The following is a 22373-nucleotide window of genomic DNA, read 5'->3' as shown; positions in this document are numbered from 1 at the left end:
AAGGTCACAAACATACATGGTAATTGTCACCCAGTGAAGTCATTAGCCATTATTTTATGACCATCTAACCAGTGGTCTCCAAACAATGACCAAACGTGTTCCTTTGCTTGTCTTTACCTTGCCCTTGGGGCACTATACCTCAAACTGATACAAGACAGTATTGATACATTGGGGCATAATTCCTCCCATTGATAATAACAGTGAGGCCTAATTCCTCCCACATGACACCAATGATTGGGCACTATTCCCCCCGCCCCCCCCCCCCCCCCACTGACATCAACAATGGGGAATTCCCACTGACCACAAGGCCTGAGGCAATTGCTACACCCACAGTTCGGCAACCCTGAAGTCTGAAGGACAGTATACCAGCTCTTTGTTTAAAAGGTTTGGAGAGCTTTGATCTAACCTAACAAGTGGATTGAATCGTCCAACAAAAATCTGTGTTGGGGCTTCACTGTCAGTAAAAGGTACGGTGAAAAAACGTATCTCAAATATAACCAGACAAACAACACACATATGACCGCTCCACTCTTTAGTATGTGCTTTGCTGCTAAATAAATGGCCCACAGGCCAGAAGGCACAGGTATTTTTTTTTTTTTAAATAGCTAGATTTAGATTAAAATAAAAAAAATCATTGCAGCAGCAGAGAACAAGCCCAAACTATGAAAAAAAAAAAAAAGTTACGATTTGCTATTCTAAGGCTTTTCAACATTCACTTTTAGTGTTTTCCAAAAAAAGTCTTGCATATTTTCAGCTTTTGCTACAAGTAAATTAAATTTAAGAGTTGTACAACTGCCACTACAAAGAAGGAGGTCTGTATACAATACCTTAAGTAAATGACACGGAATTCTACTGTTTTAGTTGGACAGCATAATTGGCAAAGATTAATAACATTCTTGTATTAGCAGAAGCTCACTGCAAAGTCACTGCTCAAATGTAACATTTCAATTTGTCTAATAAAGTTTGAAAGGAAAAAAAAAAAAAAAGTGTCAAGAGTGTGGTCTTGGGGGAAGGGGAGGATGCCATTGTTTTATCCCTTATTTGACAATTTTATATACATTTCCAGCATAGCCCAAAAAGTAATAAAGTACCAAAAAAATTGTTATTTTTTGTTTCGTACACCAAAGTGGTGCTTCCTTTAAATAACCAAGTTAAAAAAAAAGGATTTAACTGGCTTTTGGAGGGTAGAAGATCAAAATGAGAAAAACAAAGGGGTGATTTGCCAAAAAGATCCAACTTTAGTCAACTATTGATGAAACTGTAAAAAGGGTCATCAGAATCCATTGACTTTTTAGAAACTTTTTTTTATTACATGTCTTGCATATCTTCATCCATTTGAACATTCTGAAGCTTGACCAACTCCTTTTTGTCACCTTCAAGTTCCTCACAGCCAGAGTTGATCATACTACTTAGGACATACTGGGATTTTGCATCTAACAGCATGACGCTGCCACTAATAGTGGTGTTCTGGGCAATTGATAGGTAATTCTCCTTTGCCTCAGGTACACGCTGCAGAACCAGATTGTGCTGGTTGTTGAAATCCTGATGATGGACCTGATGAGCCAAGTGGCTGGTGTTATTATTGCTGCTTGTGGTGATGGGTTCCCCCAGGCCTGCCTGTGGTGTAGAAATAGACAACATGTCTTGAGTAGTGATGTAGTGACAGTTTGGAAGAGGTGCAAAGTTTGCGTTACTAGTGGGAGTGACGCTGGCTGTGGTGACGGCGACGGGTGCAGAAATGGGCTGGTTGAGAGCCGCCGCTTGGTTCCCTGTAACAGAAGCAAGCTGCCCGGCTGCGCTAATTAAGGTAGAAGGAGCAAGGGCGAAATTTGGGGAGTGAGTTCCGTTTACTAAGGAGGCAGCAACGGACTGCAAGGCATCCTCTGAAGGCATGCTAATGTTTACGTGTGCTGTGTTTTGATTAACAGGCATTAACTGAGAGAAGACGAGGCTGCGTTCCAGACCATCCTGTTTTATAGAATGCGGAACAGTATACACGACTGTGCTGGGCGGCAGGGAGCTGAGGAACACTTTCCCTTGATCGCTGTTTGAGGTGGTGTCACTTGTAAACGTCCCCCCATCTGAAGTACCAGGAGCAATGGAAAGATTCCCTGCAAACAAGAAAAGAAAGCATGATCAGAAAAGATACACAATGTAAAAATACGCTGCAAAACAAGACAGATCTCTGCTGAGAGCAAAGGGGCCCAAAAAGGAGCATCCAGCCGTATTAAAGTATAAAGACCCATACACACTATCTGATTTTCTGCTGATTTTTTCCTTCAGATTTACCAAAACCGTGTAGTATATGGTTTTGGTAAATCTGAAGGAAAAAAAAACAGCAGAAAATCTGATAGTGTGTATGGAGCCTAAGTAAAGATTTGGGTTTGGTGATTGAGTTAGAACCCCTGTCAGGTTTTTATTGCCCTTAGAATTATTCGCTCTCTCTGCCTGTACTGGTGACCACTTTCCCAGGAATTAAAAGGGACAATCCAATATAGTCTGAGATGTCACCAGAACAAGAAAAGTAAAATAAAAAAAAAAAAAAAAAACAATGGAGACACTTGTTTAACTGCTTCAGCCCTGGAAGATTTTACCCCCTTACTGAGCAGAGCACTTTTTGCGATTCGGCACTGTGTCATTTTAGCTGACAATTGCGCGGCCATGCGACGTTGCACCCAAACAAAATTGACATCCTTTTGTTCCCATAAATAGAGTTTTCTTTTGGTGGTATTTGATCACCTCTTTGGTTTTTATTTTTTGCGCGATAAAATAAAGAGTGACAATTTTGAAAAAAAATTTATGCTATAATAATTATCCCCCAAAAATATTTTTTCCGCAGTTTAGGCCAATATGTAGTATTCAACATATTTTTGGTTAAAAAAATTAAAATTGCAATAAGTGTATATTGATTGGTTTGCACAAACGTTATAGTTTCATGGCATTTTTATAAATTTTTTTTTTTTTTTACTAGTAATGGCAGCGATCTGCAATTTTTATTGGGACTGCCACATTATGGAAGGCATGTCAGACAATTTTGACACATTTTTGGGACCACTGGCATTTTTACAGCAATCAGTGCTATAAAATGCATTGATTACTGTAAAAACGTTGCTGGCAGTGAAGGGGTTAACTACAAGGGGTGATCAAGGGCTTGATATGTTCCCTAGTGTGTGTTATAACTGAAGGGGGAGGGGAATGTGTAGGGGAAGAGATAGATCACTGTTCATAGTCTGTACGAACAGATGATCTGTCACTTCTCCCCTCAGAGAACCAAAAACTGTGTTTGCACACACAGATCCTGGTTTTTCGTGTGCCCCAAGTGGTCACAGGGCAAACCGGCGTTTCGCCCAGCCGCGTCATTCTGCGCAGAACTGCGGCGGCTGGTCGGCAAGTGGTTAAGAGGACATTTTTGGGGGGGGGGGGGGGGGAATTTACAAAAACTGGAGCAGAACTCCAGAATCTGGAACTCTGGTGCAACTCTGCATGGTGGCCAATCAGCTTCTAACTTCAGCTTGTTCAATTAAAGTTGGTTCTAAAGCCTGAAAGTTTTTTGCCTTCATGCATTTAATGCATATTTTAAAAAAACCTTCAGTGTGCAGCTCCCCCCTCAGCCTCACCTGAGCACAATCCTGAGATATGCACAAGAGCAGAAGCTCTCCTGAATCTCTGCCACGTCATTGGCTGAGATATAGCGGAAACCATTGGCTCTCGCTGCTGTTAATCACAGCAAACCCATCCCCATGATGCAAGCTCCAGTGGGTGAAGTGAAACATGCTGGGGGCGTGACTTGGCGGGGGTCCAGGCTGAGACTGCCACTTGTCTACGCACAGCAGGTCATGTTTTGATGTACGACTCCCAAAATCTGCTCTTATCGGCTGTTAATCACAGCCAGAGAGTAGGGAGGGGGGCAGAGCCGAGCTGCGCTGTGTGTCTCACAGATACACAGAGGCAGCTCAGCAGAGAGCAAGCAAAAGTGCCCTCAGAATAAGCAGTTTACTCCTCCCACTGATGGAGGGGCCTGGAGCTTTTGCATGCGCCAATTTTAGTTAATCTCTACATATGCATAACTTTTTCCTCCCACTTGCTGATGTGTCCCAATGGGAAAGTTAAAAAAAAAAAAAAAAACAAAAAAAAATAAAAAAAAAAACACACTTCTAGAACAAAGATGGTATTTAAAAAAAAAAAAAAAAAAAAAAACAACAAATCTGGACAGGCATTTAAACCACTTCCCTACCCGCATATTGTCATATGGCATCCACAGATGGGATCTCCCATCCTGGGTGGGTGTCACATGACGTCTTCGGCTTCCTGGTGGTATAGGGGACACGTGTCCGCCGGGCACTCACAATCGCTCGTTACAGAGCAGGACCATGGATCTGTGTGTGTAAACACAGATCCATGTCCTGTCAGGGGAGAGGAGACAGATTGTGTGTTCATACAGTTAGAATCAATCCCTACGTAACACATTCAACCCCTTGATCACCCCTTAGTGTTAACTCCTTCCCTGCCAGTGACATTTATACAGTAATCAATGCATATTTATAGCATTGATTGCTGTAGAACAGTCAGTGGTCCCAAAAGTGTCCGATATGTTAGTCACGAAAAAAAAAAAAAATAATAACTTTTGCGCAAACCAATCAATATACGCTTCTTGCTATTTTTTTTTTTTTTTACCAAAAATATGTAGAAGAATACATATCAGCCTAGACAAAGGAAAAAATGTTTAACCACTTCAATACAGGGCACTTAAACACCTTCCTGCCCAGACCAATTTTGAGCTTTCAGCGCTGTCGCACTTTGAATGACAATTGCGCGGTCATGCTACACTGTACCCAAATGAAATTGTTATCATTTTTTTCCCACAAATAGAGCTTTCTTTTGGTGGTATTTGATCACCTCTACGTTTTTTTTTTTTTGCGCTACAAATAAAAAAATACCGGAAATTTTGAAAAAAATAATGTTTTTTTTTTTGTTTCAGTTTCAAAACTTTGTAAATAAGTACGTTTTCTCCTTCACTGATGGGCACTGATGGGGCTACACTGATGGGCACTGATAAGGCGGCACTGATGGGCACCAATGAAATGGCACTGATGAGGTGGCATTGATGGACACTGATAGGCGGCACGGATGGGCGGCACGGATGGACACTGATAGGTGGCACAAATTGGCACTGATAGCTGGCACGGATTGGCATGGATAGGCGGCACAGATGGGCATGGATAGGCGGCACAGATGGGCATGGGTGGGCACTGATAGGCGGCACGGGTGGGCACTGATAGGCGGCATTGGTTTTATACTGTACTAATGGATGCCAATCAGTGATGCCCATTGTGGGCACTGATTGGCATCCATTGTGCTGACCATGGGCATCCCTGGTGGTCTAGGGAGGATTACCTTTTCCCTGGTGGTGTCCCTGGTGATCCAGTGTGGGCATCCTCGGGGGGGGCTGTGCTGATAATCGATCAGCACAGACACCCCCCCTGTCAGAGGAGCAGCCGATCGGCTCTCCTCTACTCGCGTCTGACAGACGCGAGTGAGGAAAAGCCGATCACCGGCTCTTCCCATTTACACTGTGATCAGCCGTGATTGGACACGGCTGATCACGTGGTAAAGAGTCTCCGTCGGAGACTCTTTACCGAGATCGTAGTTGCCGGGTGTCAGACTGGCCCCCCCGCAACAACGATCGCCGCGATGCGCGCCCCCGGGGGCGCGCAGCGGCTCATAATCCTGAGGACGTCATATGACGTCCGGTCAGGATTATCAAAACACTTTGCCGCCGTCTATTTGTAATAGGGCGGGCGGCAAGTGGTTAAAAATAAATAATTTGGGATATTATTATTATAGCAAAAAATATAAAATGTGTTTTTTTTTTTCCAAACTCTTATTTTGTTTATAGTGCAAAATACCAAATGCCACCAAACAAAAACTTTATTTATTTGTGGGGGAAAAAATTGGGTACAGTGTAGCATGACCACGCAATTGTCATTCAAAATGTTACAGCGCTGAAAACTGAAAATGCCCTGTATTGAAGTGGTTAAACAAAGATGCTGACTTTAGAACTAAATGTAAAGTAACTGTCACACAAAAAAAAAAAAATAATAATAATTTTATTATCACAGGGGTCTCCTTTGATCATTCACTAGTCTGACTTTATTAGGCTGAAATCAGATTGGTCCCTGTGGGTTACGGTCATTTCTACATCTAGGCTGTCCTTCGCACTGCTGTACTGCATAAGTCTGCTTTTGTCCATGTAAACCCATTTGGCCTGTGCACCAGCAACCTCCTGGGACAAGTCACAGGTCCCAGGAGGTTGTGGGACCAATCAGAATGTTAAACACCAGGCAGTGAGCCTGCTTCTCATATCCAAGTTGGTAGCACTGGGAGACTGGCGAAGAACTGGCCCAGGTGGAGACAGCACTGGATCCCTGGGTACAATATTTGTAGCTGCTGATAATCTTTATAGAAATGAGCAGAGCTCCTCTTTAATGACAATACCAGTATTCATGATATTCTTCCTAGTCTGGGTTCAGCTCATTGACATTTGTTTCTTGTGCTCTTTATTCTGGAAGACATTATGCCAATGTCGTGGTTACACAAATGTACAGTAGGTATTGCAAACTAGACTGGTGGGCATTGACCTCTGGTTAAAGCCCTCCAGTAAATAAGAAAAGCCGGAGTAGAAAGGTAACACGGCTGATTCTTCTATGGTTTCTTGGTAACCCAGACACCATAACAGCCGAGAGATTCGGCACTTGTATTACATGTTCACTTGTCAGTTTAGCTTACAAACGGTGTTGATATTGATATCTCACTCATAGAAAACAATACACTTTGTGCAGCAGGTACCTTAACAGCTGTCAACAAACTAATTCCACAGAACCCCTAAGGGCTCCCTCTAGTGACTAATCTTAAAAAGCTCTGCAATTGCTACAACAAGAAACACGTGAAACGCTTTGAAGACAGCCCTTCCCATGGGTGTAGATTGGTATGGCCGTGTACCTGGCTCTGCCTGCAGGCTGGAAATAATATTTATAAACAGGTTGTACAGGATGGCAGGGATAGGTACTGGAAGGTAGAGGAGTGTCCCCATTATTTCCGTTATAGTCCCTTTAAGGAGGAATGAAAAGAAGCTCAGTTGGAGTACTCAGGGATTCTCACTCATGCAGGATAACAGGTTCCAGAGTGATCCAATAGAAAGGGAAAGCTGATTTGCAGCTTTCCCAGGATTATTAAAAGGATAAGTTCACCTTTCTAAAAATAAATGCACATCTTTTTGCATGTATGATGATGGCGTCTGAAAAGCATGTAGGACCCCTGCGGAATTCTCAGTTTATCTGTCTGCTCGTACCAGGTACAGGCAGGCAGATGCACACTGATAAGAGACAACATCACCATGGTAGTTAACTGAGAACTACAAGCAGACACCAGCAAAGGCTGTAGGTACTTGCAGTTTTCATTCACAAAGCGGCCTGGTGGGAGGAGCCCCGCACGGCTGTATTTTTTTTTTTTTTAAACAGTGACAGCGGGAGAAGATCCCTGGTTCACAGTCACTAGAGGCAGCAGAGCAGGCAGAGGCTGCAGGAGTATTAACATTACATCTTCCACCATAAAAATGGGTGGAACATGAAAACACATTCCCAAAAGTGAAATCATCCTTTAAGTACCTATATGGAACACAGAATTTGGAGGCTCTGAGAGATTACGAGTAGGAAAGATCCTTTCTTTTCCCAGACCCTGTAGCAGACAGGAACCCTAAACCTTGCTGCGGGACCATTATACTGGTGGTGATCTGTAGTGCCATTTGCTGTATACCAGTCATGGGCTGTTTTTGTTTAATTTGCTGAAGAAAGTGTTTTTTGTTTGCTCTGGTTTTCTTTTTAAAGAAAAATATTGACTATTTTCAACAAGCAGCCGGCTAGTGATCAGAACCCCAAAGATTTCAAAGCGTTCATATTTGAAGTGACAAAAAATTAAATGAAAAAAAAAAAAAAAAAAAAAACATTTTAATTAAAGTTTTAGTATTGAAAGCCCTAACGTGTTTTCACTTTTTCCCTACAGATTCTCCATATCGATTTCTGATACTCCCAACTTTCTCTATTTTTGCTGTACCCTGTATTTTAGTTGAACTTGCCAGAGATAGAATAGTTGGACATGCATGCATGGGCTGACCTTCTCCTAATGTCTGCAAGTGCAGCATCTCCCTGAAAGTGTTCCTGCTTAGGCACTGCAGAATCTCCATCAGGTTCTGATGAGCAAAAACATCAGCACCATGCTGCCTCTTGCATGTTCCAAGTGGTCATTTATGTGGTCCATAAAAGCTATAAAGGTAGGGATGCATCAATGCCCATTGTTATTCTATGGAGCCGGTTCACAAATGTTTCGGGCAGCCGCAGTGCGATTTTGAAGAGAGTCCAATACAATTTTCAGTCCAGTTCAGGTGCGATTTCAAGTACACTTTAAAAATTTGCACCTGAAGCTTTTTACAAATCGCCCACACACGTGAACCCGGTCTTGCAGGCTGCAGATTTGAAGCTATCGGTTTTATTATCGGAGCATTTGCACGAGTAGAAGTACCTGTGCAAAGGCTTAGTATTGCATTCCTGGATCAACAGCCAGCTGGACAGGAAGGTTTGGGGTACTGCTGCACCTCAGTCTGAGTTTGCCCCCTCCATGCCAGCCTTTTTAACCTCTTCCCACCGATGTAACACAAATATGGGGTCTCAAGAGACTGAGGTCTCACCAAGGGTCCCAGGCACCCTACTAATGATCAAGACCTGGAACTCCTCATTCTGGGTCACTTGATTGTTGTGGTAGCCATCCGATTGGCTACCACAGTGATCAGTCACTGAAGACCGTCCCTGTGTTTCTCTTTGTGAATGGAGAGGGGAAAAAAAAAAAAAAAAAAAGTGTGTATAAGCAGAGAGGAGAGAGAAAAAAAAAAAAAAAGCGTGTAAAAAGTAAAATGTAAAGAAAAAAAAAATAAAAATACTTGGATCAAGGTTTGATCTAGGTCACCAACAAGGTACGTGTTTGGGTCAAGTCAGGGTCTGTATATTTTAGGCAAGATTTTTTTTTATTTATTTTTTTTAAATTGTATCCGTGTCTGTGGTTTAGGTAGGACAAAAAAAAAAAAAAAAAAAAACACAAAATGCGCACTATTGATCCTAAGCTGTACTACGGGTACAAACAAATATGTGGTATCTCTGCGATCGTTAGGAGCAGGAGAATTTATTTTGAGTTGTTCTTAGGTGTTGGTTATGGTAGTAACAGGAAATTCAGAGCTATTTTTTATTTATTTTTTTTACTAGTTTGGGCCAGTTTTCCTTTGATAAAACCAAATGAAAGCCCAATTTGTCCTGAAAAAAAAAAAAAAAAACCAACAAGGGCTAATCCACCTAGATGTGCAAAGTAGTTGTGATGATATGTACGGCTTTACTAACACAAGTTAAAGTTGTGCTTAGGCACGAAGGGGTTAATATCTGCAAAGACATTAATTGTTATAGAATTTGTAGGCCTCATCCAGTCTCAAATAACCTGACCAGGGGACAATTTAATGTCTATGAGTAAGTAGTTGGCACTTTGGTTTTGCTTTATACACACACACACACACACACACACACACACACACACATATACACTTTGATCTTTAGGCCAAAGATTTTTTTTTTTTTTCAAATAATAGGTTTTGAATACATTTTTCATACAGAAAACAGAATAAAATAATTATGTAAGTCACATACCCCAAACAAGATCAATGGTTTGCATTTTGCAAAAAGTACAAATATACCATATAAATGTTCATTAACTTATCAATGCCATGTAAACATAGCATATAGAGAAATCCAACTGAAAACTCCTACTAAATATCGTAAATAAAAAAAAAAAAAATGGTGTAAAACCAGACTCGTGTAATGTGATTTCTGTTAGTTTTAGACAGGGTAACAGTTATTATATAGCACTAGCCAGTTTACATGGCATATAGTTTTGCCGCTAATACTGGCATGACCACTGACTTATCTCCTCCCATCATAGTTTACATAGTTAATCTGGTTGGAAACATTTGTTTAAAAAAAAAAAAAAAAAAGATAACAGTTTATCTAGTTCAACCCCCCCCCCCCCCCCCCCCCCCCAAAAAAAAAAAAGAAATAAAAAAAAAAAAAAATCACATATGAAGAACTTTTGTTTTTCAATACATTGATCAAGCCCTGATGAAGGGAGATTTTTTGGCCCCAGCATGTGTTGGCTGCCTTTTGTATTCCTGCTGTCATTTGAGGAAATAAAGAACTGATAGTGGTTGATCTTCTCAGACGATAATTTTACCTTTGTGCAAAAAAAAAAAAAAAAAAAAAAAAAAAAAACACACACCTTTTTTCGCAAGTAATAATTTTTTTTTTTTAAATCCCAGGAACCTGTAAAGCATTGCACTGCCTGTGGTCAGTGAATCACGGGTGCAATGTCAGGCTCCTGCAGACAGACACTTTGTACAGCTCTCTACTCATACCTCTACGAGCATAAAGTTACTGGAGGTATAGGAAAAAAAAGTCAGTGGACTATTGGGGCGCTGATCAGCACTCTCATAGTCCATTGAAAACTACAAAATTTGTCTACTGTGGTAGGAGACAGGGTTTCTGATCCCTTTGAATGAATGACACAGCTTTGCAGGCAGAGCCCCGCACAGCCGATCTGATTTTAAATGTGACAGCGGCTGCAGGAGAGAAGAATCCCTGCCTTCTGTCATGGGGTATAGCTAAAGGTGAGATTAGCCCTCAACTACATGCAGACTTCTCAATTTTGCTGACCCCTACAAGTTGGGAGCCCCCCCGCCCCCCCTCACCCCCCCCCCTCAACTGTGTCCATTCAAACATGGAGCTCGGCCCTGCCCCATCCATCTCCTGATTGACTCGCTGGCTGTGGCTTTTGGCAGCAACAGCTGTCAATCAGAAGTGCGAGTCCCCGGAGAGGCAAGGCTCTCGTGGACATCGGTGGATCGAGAGGGAGCTCAGGTAAGTATTGGGGGGGGGCTGCTGCACACAGGTTTTTTCTTTTTGTTTTGTTTACCTTGAAGCATAGAAGGCATGAGGGTAAAAAAACCTTGTGCCTTTACAACCACTTTAAATGATCACTACTCTCATCATCAGAATCCTCCCTACAACATAAAAGATACACAATGAAGCAAATCTCAAAAATTGTACTTCGGAATGGAATTTTATTGTTGGCCTGAAGTGTTGGATGCTGATCAGCAAGCTTATCTCTTGGTGGTGCAGGTGGCAGGATAGGTATTAGCTCTTTAATTTGCAGGGTACCTGTTTAAACTACTGATAGAGTGGTTTCAAAGCTGAAATCCAAGCACTATTAAAAAAAATAAAAATAAAAAAAAATAAAAATGTAACCGTGAATGGTCCAGCCTCATTGGGTGGCTTTGTAGGTGCCTGCAGCCATCATTGCTACAGCTACTGTCCATTAGTGAAAGCCTCAGTCCTGCACGATGCTCGAGAGCAGATTTGATCACCTCCTGCTACAGAGCGTTTTCTAGCCGTTCACCGACATTGTGTGCATTTTATCTGCAGTCTATTTTTACCCTAGCACCCCTTTCACACCAGGGCGTTTTGCAGGCGCTATAGCGTTAGAAATAGCGCCTGCAACCTGCCCTAAAGAAGCTGCACCATTGTTAGTAGTGTGAAAGCCCAGAGGGCTTTCACACTACAGCGGTGCCAGCGGTGCGCTGGCAGGACGTCAGAAAAAAGTCCTGCCAGCAGCTTCTTTGGAACGGTGAAGTAGCAGTGTGTTTACCGCTTCTCCACCGCTGCTCCCCATTGAAATCAATGGGGCAGCGCTGTAATGCCGCCGGCAAAACACCACTATTTAACCCTTTCGCGGCCGCTAGCGGGGGGTAAAAGCGCTCCGCTAGCGGCCGAAATGCGCCGCAAATCTGGTGGTAAAACGTCGCTAAAAATAGCGGCGTTTTACCTCCGACGCAAAGGGCGGTGTGGTGTGAAAGGGGTCTAGGTGCCACATTAGGGTTGCCACCTCATCCCTTTAAACCTGAACACATATGGAATACACAGGTTCTGAGGCTCATTTAATGCAGATAAGGAACCGAGTTTAATTACCACCTTAACCAGCTGTAGGAAGCTGTGTAATTAATATGTGTTAAGGTTTAAAAGGGATGGGGAGGCAACACTATGCCACATTCAGAAAACATCAAATACCAGTAATGGATTAAAAATTAATACACAGCAGTAAGATTATAGACACAAGCATGTTCACCATGCACTACATTTACTGTGATGAACTGTACAACTAGGAGGAATAATTTGATTTGTGAGGATGGTGTAACTAAAAAGAAATAAAAAACATTAAAGAATTTAAACTATTGCACATACAACTGACTGTTCCCCAAAAAAATAAAAAAAATAAATAAAAAACACACAGAAAGTTACATAGAAAATTGCTGTCTAAATCAGTATATTTTAAATCACAGTGTAAAAAACAAAATGTATAACAAAAATGTGTTGCCAAGGCCTTCCCCTTTAAACAAACATCATGCAGCACTAACAGTGCACAAATATATAGAGTAAGGTAATGGAAAAGGTTATGCTGTCTCTCTGTCTATTGCCAAACCATAAACACACAGGCAAGCTCAACATATTTCAATGGAAAACCTTCCTTTCTTCACATGAAAAAGCAGCTTATCCTTTCAAGAGATAGCTGCTAACTGGTTCCAGTGTTAAAAAGGAAAGGCAAACCTATCCAGGTGACATGATGAAATACAGGAGGACTGAACAGGCTGGGGCTACAAGATCAGAAGTGCTTAAAGTATAAACTAAAAAGGAAAAAACATTTTTTTTTTTTTTTTTTTTTGAGTCGAGTGGAGAGGGATTAGAACACCTGACAGTTTTTATTGCTGTCTGTGCCCCTGTTGAGGAGATACCCCCTCTATTGGTCCTGTTTACCATTATCATGGAAATTACCCAAAATTTGGAAAATTGGAAATGTAATAAAGGGTACATTTTCCAATGGGTACACTAGTTCTGGTGACCTGGGAGTCCCCAAGGAAATCCCTTGATTTACAGGGATTTGCTCTCACTTCTAATTTGGCTATGGGACAGGAAGTGAAGGGAAATCTACATAATGGGATAGGGGTTATCCCCCCCCCCCCTATACAAAATGGAGAAAAAAAAGATTTTGCTATAGTTCAACTTTAATGTTCAATTCCTCTTTAAGCTACAAAGTAAAATAATAAGTGTCATTGAACCTGCTTCTTGGAGAGTCCAGGGCATCGTGGACCCATCATGGACCTCTGTACTGATTGGTGCTTACACATCCCCTTTGTTGGTAATCTGGTTATCTTAAAACACCCCTTCTCACAGCCACTAGACTGAAGCTGATTTGGCGATTCAAGAAATACAGATCACTTGTCTGATCTGGGGTGCAGTTAAAAAAAAAAAAAAAAAAACCCAGGAAGCACAATGTCAACACTGCGTGTCAATGACAATCTGTGGGGAAGGGGGTGCTGTGCTAGGGACTGGGGCGATTAGCAGATCCACGACCCAATCTCAGACCTGGTGGGCCACCCCAGCATCCTCTTGAGAAGAGAATAAGGGGGATATGATTAACATGTACAAATACATAAGTGGTCCATATTGTGAACTTGGTGTTGAGTTATTCAGTTTGAGGCCATCACAGAGGCCAAGGGGAGCACTCTTTACATCTAGAGGAAAAAGTATTTCATCTCCAAATATGGAAAGGTTTCTTCACAGTAAGAGCTGTGATAATGTGGAATAGACTCCCTCCAGAGGAGGTTCTGACAAGCTCAGTCGATTGCTTTTTAAAAAAAAAGACCTGGATTCTTTCCTAAATCTACACAATATAACTGGGTACTAACATTTATAGGTAAAGTTGCAATATAACTGGGTACTAACATTTATAGGTAAAGTTGATCCAGGGAAAATCCGATTGCCTCTCAGGGGTTTGTGTATATGGGATTGTACTCATTTCTTTTTATTGTTGAACTTGAGTGTGTGTGTGTGTGTGTGTGTGTGTGTGTGTGTGTGTGTGTGTGTGTGTGTGTGTGTGTGTGTGTGTGTGTGTGTGTTGCACCCACCTTCAATAAGTCTAAACCTTCTCCTACTAGGTCTGTTAGAACTGTGAGGTAGACGGTAGGAGTTGTCAGACCCTGTAAAATAGCTTTTTGGTAAGAGATCAGAACCATCAAGCCAGCCCAACAATCAGGTTTGACATGGACACATTATTAAAAAAAAAAAAAAAAAAAAAAAAAAAAACACACTAGTTTAGAGAGCAAATCAAAATATGCTGACATGAAGCCTGTAGGACAACCTGAAGGGAGGGATGTGGCCAGAACAGCAAAAACTTTCCGCCGCTTACACCCACTTTCCTTTCACTCAATACCTCACTGCCCTATCCATCAGAGCTCCATCAACCCAGAACTACTAGGTATGGGTAAAGCATAATACCTTCCAAAACTAGGTGTGTATGAGCAGCCAATACTAGGCCTCGGTCCACTAATGTCTGGCTGGATCATCACCCAAAACTCAGCTTCTGGGGACCCGGAAGCCAGGTACCAGCACTACTAGTGCAGCACCTGCCATCAAGCACATCTGTTGCTTTACGTTGAATATGCCAAAGTAAAAATTCACTTTAAAAAAAAGGGAGGTGGTCCGCCCACCCCATAAAAAAAATAAAAAAAAGTCAGCAGCTACAAATACTGCAGTTGCTGACTTTTAATATTAGGACATTTACCTGTCCAGGGAGCCAATCGGTCTCAGCACGACTGGCGATCTTCGTATTGGCTGTCGGGTGCAGCCACCGCCATTGCTGGTAAGAGAGAACCTGGCAGTGAAGCCTTTCAGCTTCACAGCCAGTTCCCTACTGTGCACTCGTGAAGTGCGCTGCACTAATTGGCCTGGCGGCAGAGAAAGGAGGAGGGGACCGAATTTCTGAGAGACTGCGATGCGAGCCGATCTCCCGGAAGTGGGGATTTGGACCCGTCAAAAAAACAGGTCCCTGTTCCAACCTCCCCCTGAAAGGTGCCAAATGTGGCACTGGAGGGAGGGGACGAGACAAACAGGCGGAAGTTCCACTTTTGGGTGGAATTCCGCTTTAACAAAAAACACACACACACCCCCCATATCGTCAAATTATGAAGAAAAACATTAAATGGGGGGGACGACATTATTATTTATATATCTCACTGGTAGGCTTTTGCCAAATTGCAATACTCCAGGTATTTTTCCCCAAAAAGATAAAAACTTTTGTCAATATTCTTTTTTATTATTATTATTTTGGTGCACCTTGGCACTCATTTGTGCAGATTTCTTTGAACTTCATCTTGTAAAAAGGACAAGATATGAAATAATATCTGTCTATGAGAACACAGGTTTTTTTCTTCTAACAAATAATCTGAGCCTTCCTGACGCCATGTTATAATTAAAATAGAAAAAAAAAAAAAAAAAAAAAAAAAAAGGGTTTTGACCAAAGTTCCATTTTATGGTGATGAAATACAGCAGACATCAACAAGCACATTAAAGAATGTTTTTTTTTGTTTTTTTATTATTTACAATAAAATGCAAAATACATATAACAAAACGAAACAGCAAAGAACAGTCAATGATCCGGACTCATTACTTCTACTTCAGAGACACCTGCAAAACTATCTCACATTTCAGTTTCTTTCATGTGGAACATTCTCCGTTACCGCAGTACTGCCAGCTGAAGATTTCTCAAGAAGTTCCAGCATTTTTCCCAGTATCAAACCAATGTTGGCCATCTCCCCACGCAAACCTCGCAGGTCAGTAGCCATGCTCCTCTGGAGTTCACAAAGATCTTGTAATCTTTGGTCAACACATGAAAATGCCCCCCTGGAAGTACACTGGGCACTGCTTGCACATTCCTCAGGAGATATCTCAAACATCTGAGTGCTTTGAAAGTTCATATGTTTTTTTGACTCCGATACCAACAAAGAACGCCGCCTATATTTCTTCTTTTTCCTCACTTTAGGTCGTTCACGTTGGCTGGGTGCTTGGCTGTCTGAAGAAGAATCATGCTCAGCCAGGTAACGGTCCGATTCAGATATGCAATTTGAGGACACCTCAGCTATGGTCATCTGTCCCTGAATGGATTCGTCCACATTTGGAGGAAAGCTGCAGGGCGTGGTGCCGGTAATATGGGCATTTGCCAGCTTGTTAGCAGTTGCATACTCTACATTTTCATGACAGACTTCCTCAACATTTGAGCCCCGTGATAAAGAAAGCCGGTCCTCATCCACAGATGTTTCCATGTACTCAGAATGACGAAACGTATTCTCTTGCTTTAAGAAGCAGTGTGGAAAGGTCTTGGCTTTAGAGCAGTGTGGGGATGGTGCACATTGATGCATATCTTTAAGACCTCTGCCTGTTAGGGAAAATGGCTGTCTCTGTTCATCTCTCCCTTCATCTCCTGTGAAAAGGAAAAGCAAGAAAAAAAATAATGCATGAGCTCCTTGAATAGTAGCTTACATTCATATATTTCCTCATTAATTACTTACACATAATCACGGAGTAGTAGTCTGCAGCACAGGGTCCTGTCCACTGAGCTACTGCAAAGGAGCAGGAAGAGACTGACTGACCTCATGTTCTATCCTTAAAAACAAATAAATTTCTGCTTAAAATTTGGTGCCAAAAGGCATGGAGGTCAAAAATGTATTGTATTTTAAAATAAATTGAAATATTGTTTAATTAGGAAAAAAAAAAATGCAAATAAATTAGTTTTTTTCTTACCTGCAAAAAGTGGATCGTCTATCTTCCAGTAGTGCGCCAACTAGGGCTTGTGTTTGTATTCTGGCGACTGTCCACAATGCTGCCATGTTGTTAATGTTCACACAAGATAAAATTCAGAAAGCTTCTTCTCTCTCTTGCAGTAGCCCAGAATAGACATGGCAAGCAATAAACATAATACAGCAACTAAAAGGAGGCAGTTCATCCGTTCATAAAGGTCCCATGCCTCTGTCATATAGACAGGATAATTAGGAGTCACAACTGAACTGCACTCTTTTCAATTCACTTCAATGCCCGATATTCTGCTGTGGCCTTTAAATTATGCATTCATTATAAAGCACAGTATGGGTAGAGATTGATGACAGGTGAAGCAGGACCTCAAATAGGTATTAATCCCAAAAGTCAACATTATATTGCAACTTAATTCTTAGATGTGGTGAATGCATTTTATTTTTCAGGCTCTCTCTCTTACTTTGACCTGGTGGTGTGGCCAGTAAATCTGTTTTTCAACAGAACAAGCTCTCCTGCAAATGTAGCAGTTACAGGGCTGAGACAAACCATTTACCAAAAAGGAAAAAAAAAATTTTTTTTAAAGTGTCAGCTGGACTTTGGCTTCAATTTGTTTAGTGTATTTTATCTAAATCTGCTAGTATATTCAACACTCTCCAAACCCCGATTAACAATACCACTATATAAAAAGGTGCCTATGTGCTCCTTCCTCCAGAGTGGGGGTGCTCTAATAAAGGAGGGCTGTTAATGTCCAGATCAGATGACAACACGGGGGGGGGGGGGAACAAAAACACACACACACAAACACACACACACACTAATGCAGCATCCACATTTAACAAATGTGCACTATATTACACTTTTGGCTTTGGGTTTAATGTCATCTTTAAAAAAAAATATTGCATTCTGATCAACTGCACATGAATATATATATAAAAAATGTTGGGTAGAATTATTCTTTTAATGAACATCATAGTTGTAGGACACAGATACAGAATTATACTGAATTATTCCCTACCAAAACAGAAAAATATATGCCATTTCTACTTATTTGGATAGCAGATATTTCACAAAATAATAATTTATTCTTCTATTTTCACTTGTTTTCAACATCAAGCTTTATTGGCCAGCAAAACAAGGAACCACATATTTCTTTTTATTACCTGCAGCCAGCACATTGCAAGCACAAGCTTTGTGAAAGCTTTTTTTTATGCTGATGCTGTAAAAAAAATGCAATTCCTATCCAAATCTACATTTAATTTTTTAAAGAGAAAGGAAAGGTTAAAATGCTTAGCAAGTGTCAGTTGCTGTGTCCACGATGGGGGAAGCATAAAGTCTGGTCACTGAACCAAGAAATGCCATCAATGGGAACAGCAAATAGAGGGCAAGAACGTCAGTCGTTTTTTTTAATCTTTGTTCTTGTGGCTTGTCTTGAGACTGATCCCTGACAAGGAAAATTAGGAGAAATTTCCCCAATGTTTTTTTTTTTTTTTGGTAAAATAAAGATGTTCTGTGAGTAGTTAAAATAAGAGACCAAAAGGATTTAAAACGGTCTTTGAGAGGCAAAAAAGGTGCAACTTTCTTTTTAAGGTGCAAACATACTTTAGCCTCTATTCACACCTAGTAAGTGCATATAAGCAGTTTAAGCGTTTTACAAGTCTTTTTGCACATGTATGCAAACGCCTGGGCGGGGAGTAGAGAAGAAAAAAAAAAACAAAAAAAAAAAAAAACAGAGCAGTTGTTCAAGCACACAATACGTTTTATTGCTCTTTATTGAGGTTTATGGGGCACAAACATGTGACAGATCCAAATAAAAGGTTGTGTACCTTTTCAAGCTTTCAGTAGCGAAGCAGAGATGTAAACTGCCTGTACTGAAAAAAATGGGATTCATAATAAGTGTTGCTGTGCTTTGTGTGGAGGGAGCTTTCCCTTTATCTGCACTATAACACTATTCTTAAGCTTAAAGTAGAATTATATTTCCCCCCCCCCCCCATTTTGGATAGAGCAAGGGAAGGTTATAACCCCCCCCCCCCCCCATCTGTGTCCCAAACAGGAAGTGAGAGCAAATCCCCGCAAATTAAGTTTCTTGGGGACCCCAGAACTAGTGACCCCATTTGAAGATTTCTCCTCCATTACTTTTCTGGGGACAACTCAAAATTTGTGATTTTATTTACTTTCAATGATAAAACAGGACAAAAAACGGAGAGAGTGAATTTTTTTTTTTTTTTTTTAACAGGGACACATTCTATTTTGTAAATGTTTACTTTACATAAAAAGTTGGGAATTTACTTCTCTCGCTTTCTATACCTTCATTATTGGTCAGTACAACGCACCGATGGTAGAGGCAACATACTGGTGTATTAAAAAAAAAATAAAATAAAAAAAAATAAATAAAAAGAAGGTTGCATCAAGCGATTTTAAACTTTAAAAATACCAGTGTCATTTTTCAGTTGGATAGAAAAGCAATTACTATGGAATTCCAGAAAACTACACAATGACAAAAAGACATATAGAAGGTGGAAGATCTTCCAGAAGCCTAAAAATCAAGATTTTGGACAAGGAGCCTATATAGCAGAGCTCAGAACACCATTTAAATCTACAATATCTGTACAAATACAGCTTTCCTAAGATGACACTACAAGACCGACTTCCTAGGGTACAAGCACATGATATACAACTAGCATGCAGGATCCTGCTGGCAGAATTTGACAGCAAGATGGTGTAAAAAGTTCTGTATGTGCATGTATTTAAAAAAAAAAAAAAAAAAAAAACACATCATTGCAGCGTAAATAGCCCCGTTGCTAGGATGCAGGCAGCTGCTCACTGAAGCTGCCCAATGTCCTTCAGTTGCTAGGATGCAGGTGGTTTCCCAACTACACTACCTAGGGTCCTTAGCTTCCTAGGATGCAGGCGGCTTCCCAACTACACTACCTAGGGTCCTTAGCTTCCTAGGATGCAGGCGGCTTTCCATCTACGATGCCTAGGGTCCTTTGCTTCCTAGGATGCAGGCGGCTTCCCAACTACGCTGCCTATGGTCCTTAGCTTCCTAGGATGCAGGCGGCTTCCCAACTACGCTGCCTATGGTCCTTAGCTTCCTAGGATGCAGGCGGCTACTCACAAGGAGCCTCCTAGTGTCCTTCCATTGCTAAAATGCTGACAGTTTCTCATTGAAACCACCTAGCATGTTGTCATTGCTTGGACACAAGCATCTTTTTAAGGAAGCTGCCTAGTATCCTTCTGTTACTAGGACACACTAGACTCCAACAGAGCGCATTCGCACTACATGTGAAGGTTATCACAAACATTTACAGTACATATGTACGTGCAAATGACAGGTTTTCCAATATTTTTTTGGACAGACCTGTACATAGTAAGTTCCCTGATCTTTAAGAAATTGTGTGAAAGCTATACAGCGGTGTCTAAATTAGTGAAAAGAAGAAAGAAAAAACAAAATTACTGAAAAAATAAAATGTCTTTTTTTGTATCAGTACGCTTGAACCTTTAAAGATTTTAAATATTTGGACAAAATAAGCTGACTCAGTTACACTGTAGACCTGTATTACAGTATGCTGGCCAGAGAGCACTGGAGTCAACAGTTCATTTAGCAACTGGGGCACTAACTGTAGGGCACTTGAATGGGCTACCTGTGCTGTATAAACTGCACACGGAAAGTACTTTCCCACACTTTAAACCCCCACCCCGTTACAGGCCCTCATGAAGAGAGCCCGACCATGCCCAACTGCTCCATTCAAAGTAGGCATACTACTAGCTGGGTACACACTATGGGAAAATTGGAAGAAAAAAATGCAATACAAGGCACGATTGTTTGATTTTTGTATAGTGTGTGCACAACATTTGACATCAAATTCAGACTTTCCAAAAGGGACACATTTTTTCGTATGTGAACAGAACTAACGAGTTTAGTTTAATGTGTACAGTTTTCGTACGTTTTTTGTACAAGAAAAATAATTTTATGCAAGACGGTGCACAATCGGGGGGGAAAAAAAAGCCTTTGTCGTACGAGATTTTTCGTACGTTATGTCCTTCCTGGGTTCAGACTTGCTGTGAAACATCAAGAAAAACTAAACAATCATTCGTCCAATTCTCCTATAGTGTGTACTCGCCTTAACCACTTGCCGACCGCTGTCGGCATATATACGCCGGCAAGTATACGCTGGGCAAAGTAACATACCCGTTACTTTGAATTTCCCACTGTGCGCGCGCACCGCCAGAGAGCTCCGTGCCCGCGGGACCCGGTCACTGTGGGGATACCCGTGATCGTGTCATGGAGCTCAAGGATGGAGAGATGTCGATGTAAACAGCATCTGCCTAATGACAGGACACTGATCTTCTGCTCCATCATCAGGAGCAGCGATCAGTGTCCACGTCATACACAGCCCATCCCCCAGACAGTTAGAAACACTCCCACAGGACACACTTAACCCCTCCCCACCCCCTAGTGGTTAACCCCTTCACTGCCAGTGAAATTTTTACAGTAAATCAATGCAATTTTATAGCATCGATCGTTGTATTAATGCCAATGGTCCCAAAAATGTGTCAAAATTGTCCGATGTGTCCGCCATAATGTCGCAGTCAAAAAAAATAAATAAATCGCTGATCGCCGCCATTACTAGTAAAAAAAAAAAATATATATATATTAATAAAAAATGCCATAAAACTATCCCCTATTTTATAGATGCTATAACTTTCGCGCAAATCAATCAATAAATGCTTATTGTGATTTTTTTTTACCAGAAATATGTAAATATTGGCCTAAACCCAGGAAGTTTTTTTTATATATTTTTGGGGGATATTTATTATAGCAAAAAGTTAAAAATAATGAATTTTTTTCAAAATTGTCGCTTTTGTTTATAGAACAAAAAATAAAAAACCACAGGGGTGATCAAATACCACCAAAAGAACGCTCTATTTGTGGGGGGGGGGAGGACACCAATTTTGTTTGGGAGCCACGTTGCACGACCACGCAATTGTCAGTTAAAGCGACAGAGTGCCGAATCGCAAAAACTGCTCTGGTCAGGAAGGGGGTAAATCCTTCTGGGGCAGAAGTGGTTAAGGACTCATACACTCATGTTCTACAAAACTCTTGTAAAAGCCTCTCTCCTGGCAGAAATAATGCCTTACACTTGGCAAAAGTGTGTAGCACATTAAGGCGTGCTTCAAGCGTTTGGGTATTAATGCATTTCTTTGGCCACAATAATAACTTATTCTGGCCATTGAAATGAACGAAGGCTCAAGTGCTAAAAGGCGCTTAGCGCCAACACATGCTTTGATGCGTTAACATGCATTTACAAACATAAGGCTACTTTCACACTGGGGCGTTGCGGGCACTGGCGGTAAAGTGGCGCTATATTCAGTGACGCTTTACCGTTTTAGCGGTGCTAATCGGCCACTAGCGGGGCAGTTTTAACCTCCCTAGTGGCCGAAAAAGGGTTAAAGCCGCCCGCAAAGCTCCGCTGCAGGCGGGTTTGCAGCGCTGTCCCATTGTTTTCTATGGGAAGGGGCGCTTTAGGAACGGTAAATACACCGCTTCTACAGCGCTCCAAAGATGCGGCTTGCAGAACTTTGACCGTC

General features: G+C 41.3%; 1 protein-coding gene across 2 annotated transcripts in view; it reads right to left on the bottom strand.

Annotated features, from left to right (window-relative positions):
• Positions 1–262: 262 nt before the first annotated feature.
• Positions 263–22373, bottom strand: part of LOC143942944 (homeobox protein SIX4-like) — a 66571-nt gene continuing 44460 nt past the window's right edge. Inside the window, exon 3 of one of the 2 annotated variants that reach the window (XM_077464380.1) lies at positions 263–2111. In XM_077464380.1, coding sequence (XP_077320506.1) covers positions 1309–2111 — 803 coding nt within the window. In that variant the 3' untranslated portion in view covers positions 263–1308. Of the gene's footprint in view, positions 2112–15586; positions 16456–22373 lie in introns of those variants that run through there. The other variant, XM_077464381.1, reaches the window with a different exon arrangement.

This window comes from Lithobates pipiens, unplaced genomic scaffold, assembly GCF_037356315.1.
Source record: "Lithobates pipiens isolate NorthernLeopardFrog02 unplaced genomic scaffold, aLitPip1_a1.2 Scaffold_30, whole genome shotgun sequence".
NCBI classification, from domain to species: domain Eukaryota; kingdom Metazoa; phylum Chordata; class Amphibia; order Anura; family Ranidae; genus Lithobates; species Lithobates pipiens.
Note: the sequence above shows the minus strand (reverse complement) of the source record. Positions and strands in the feature narration are given on the sequence as shown.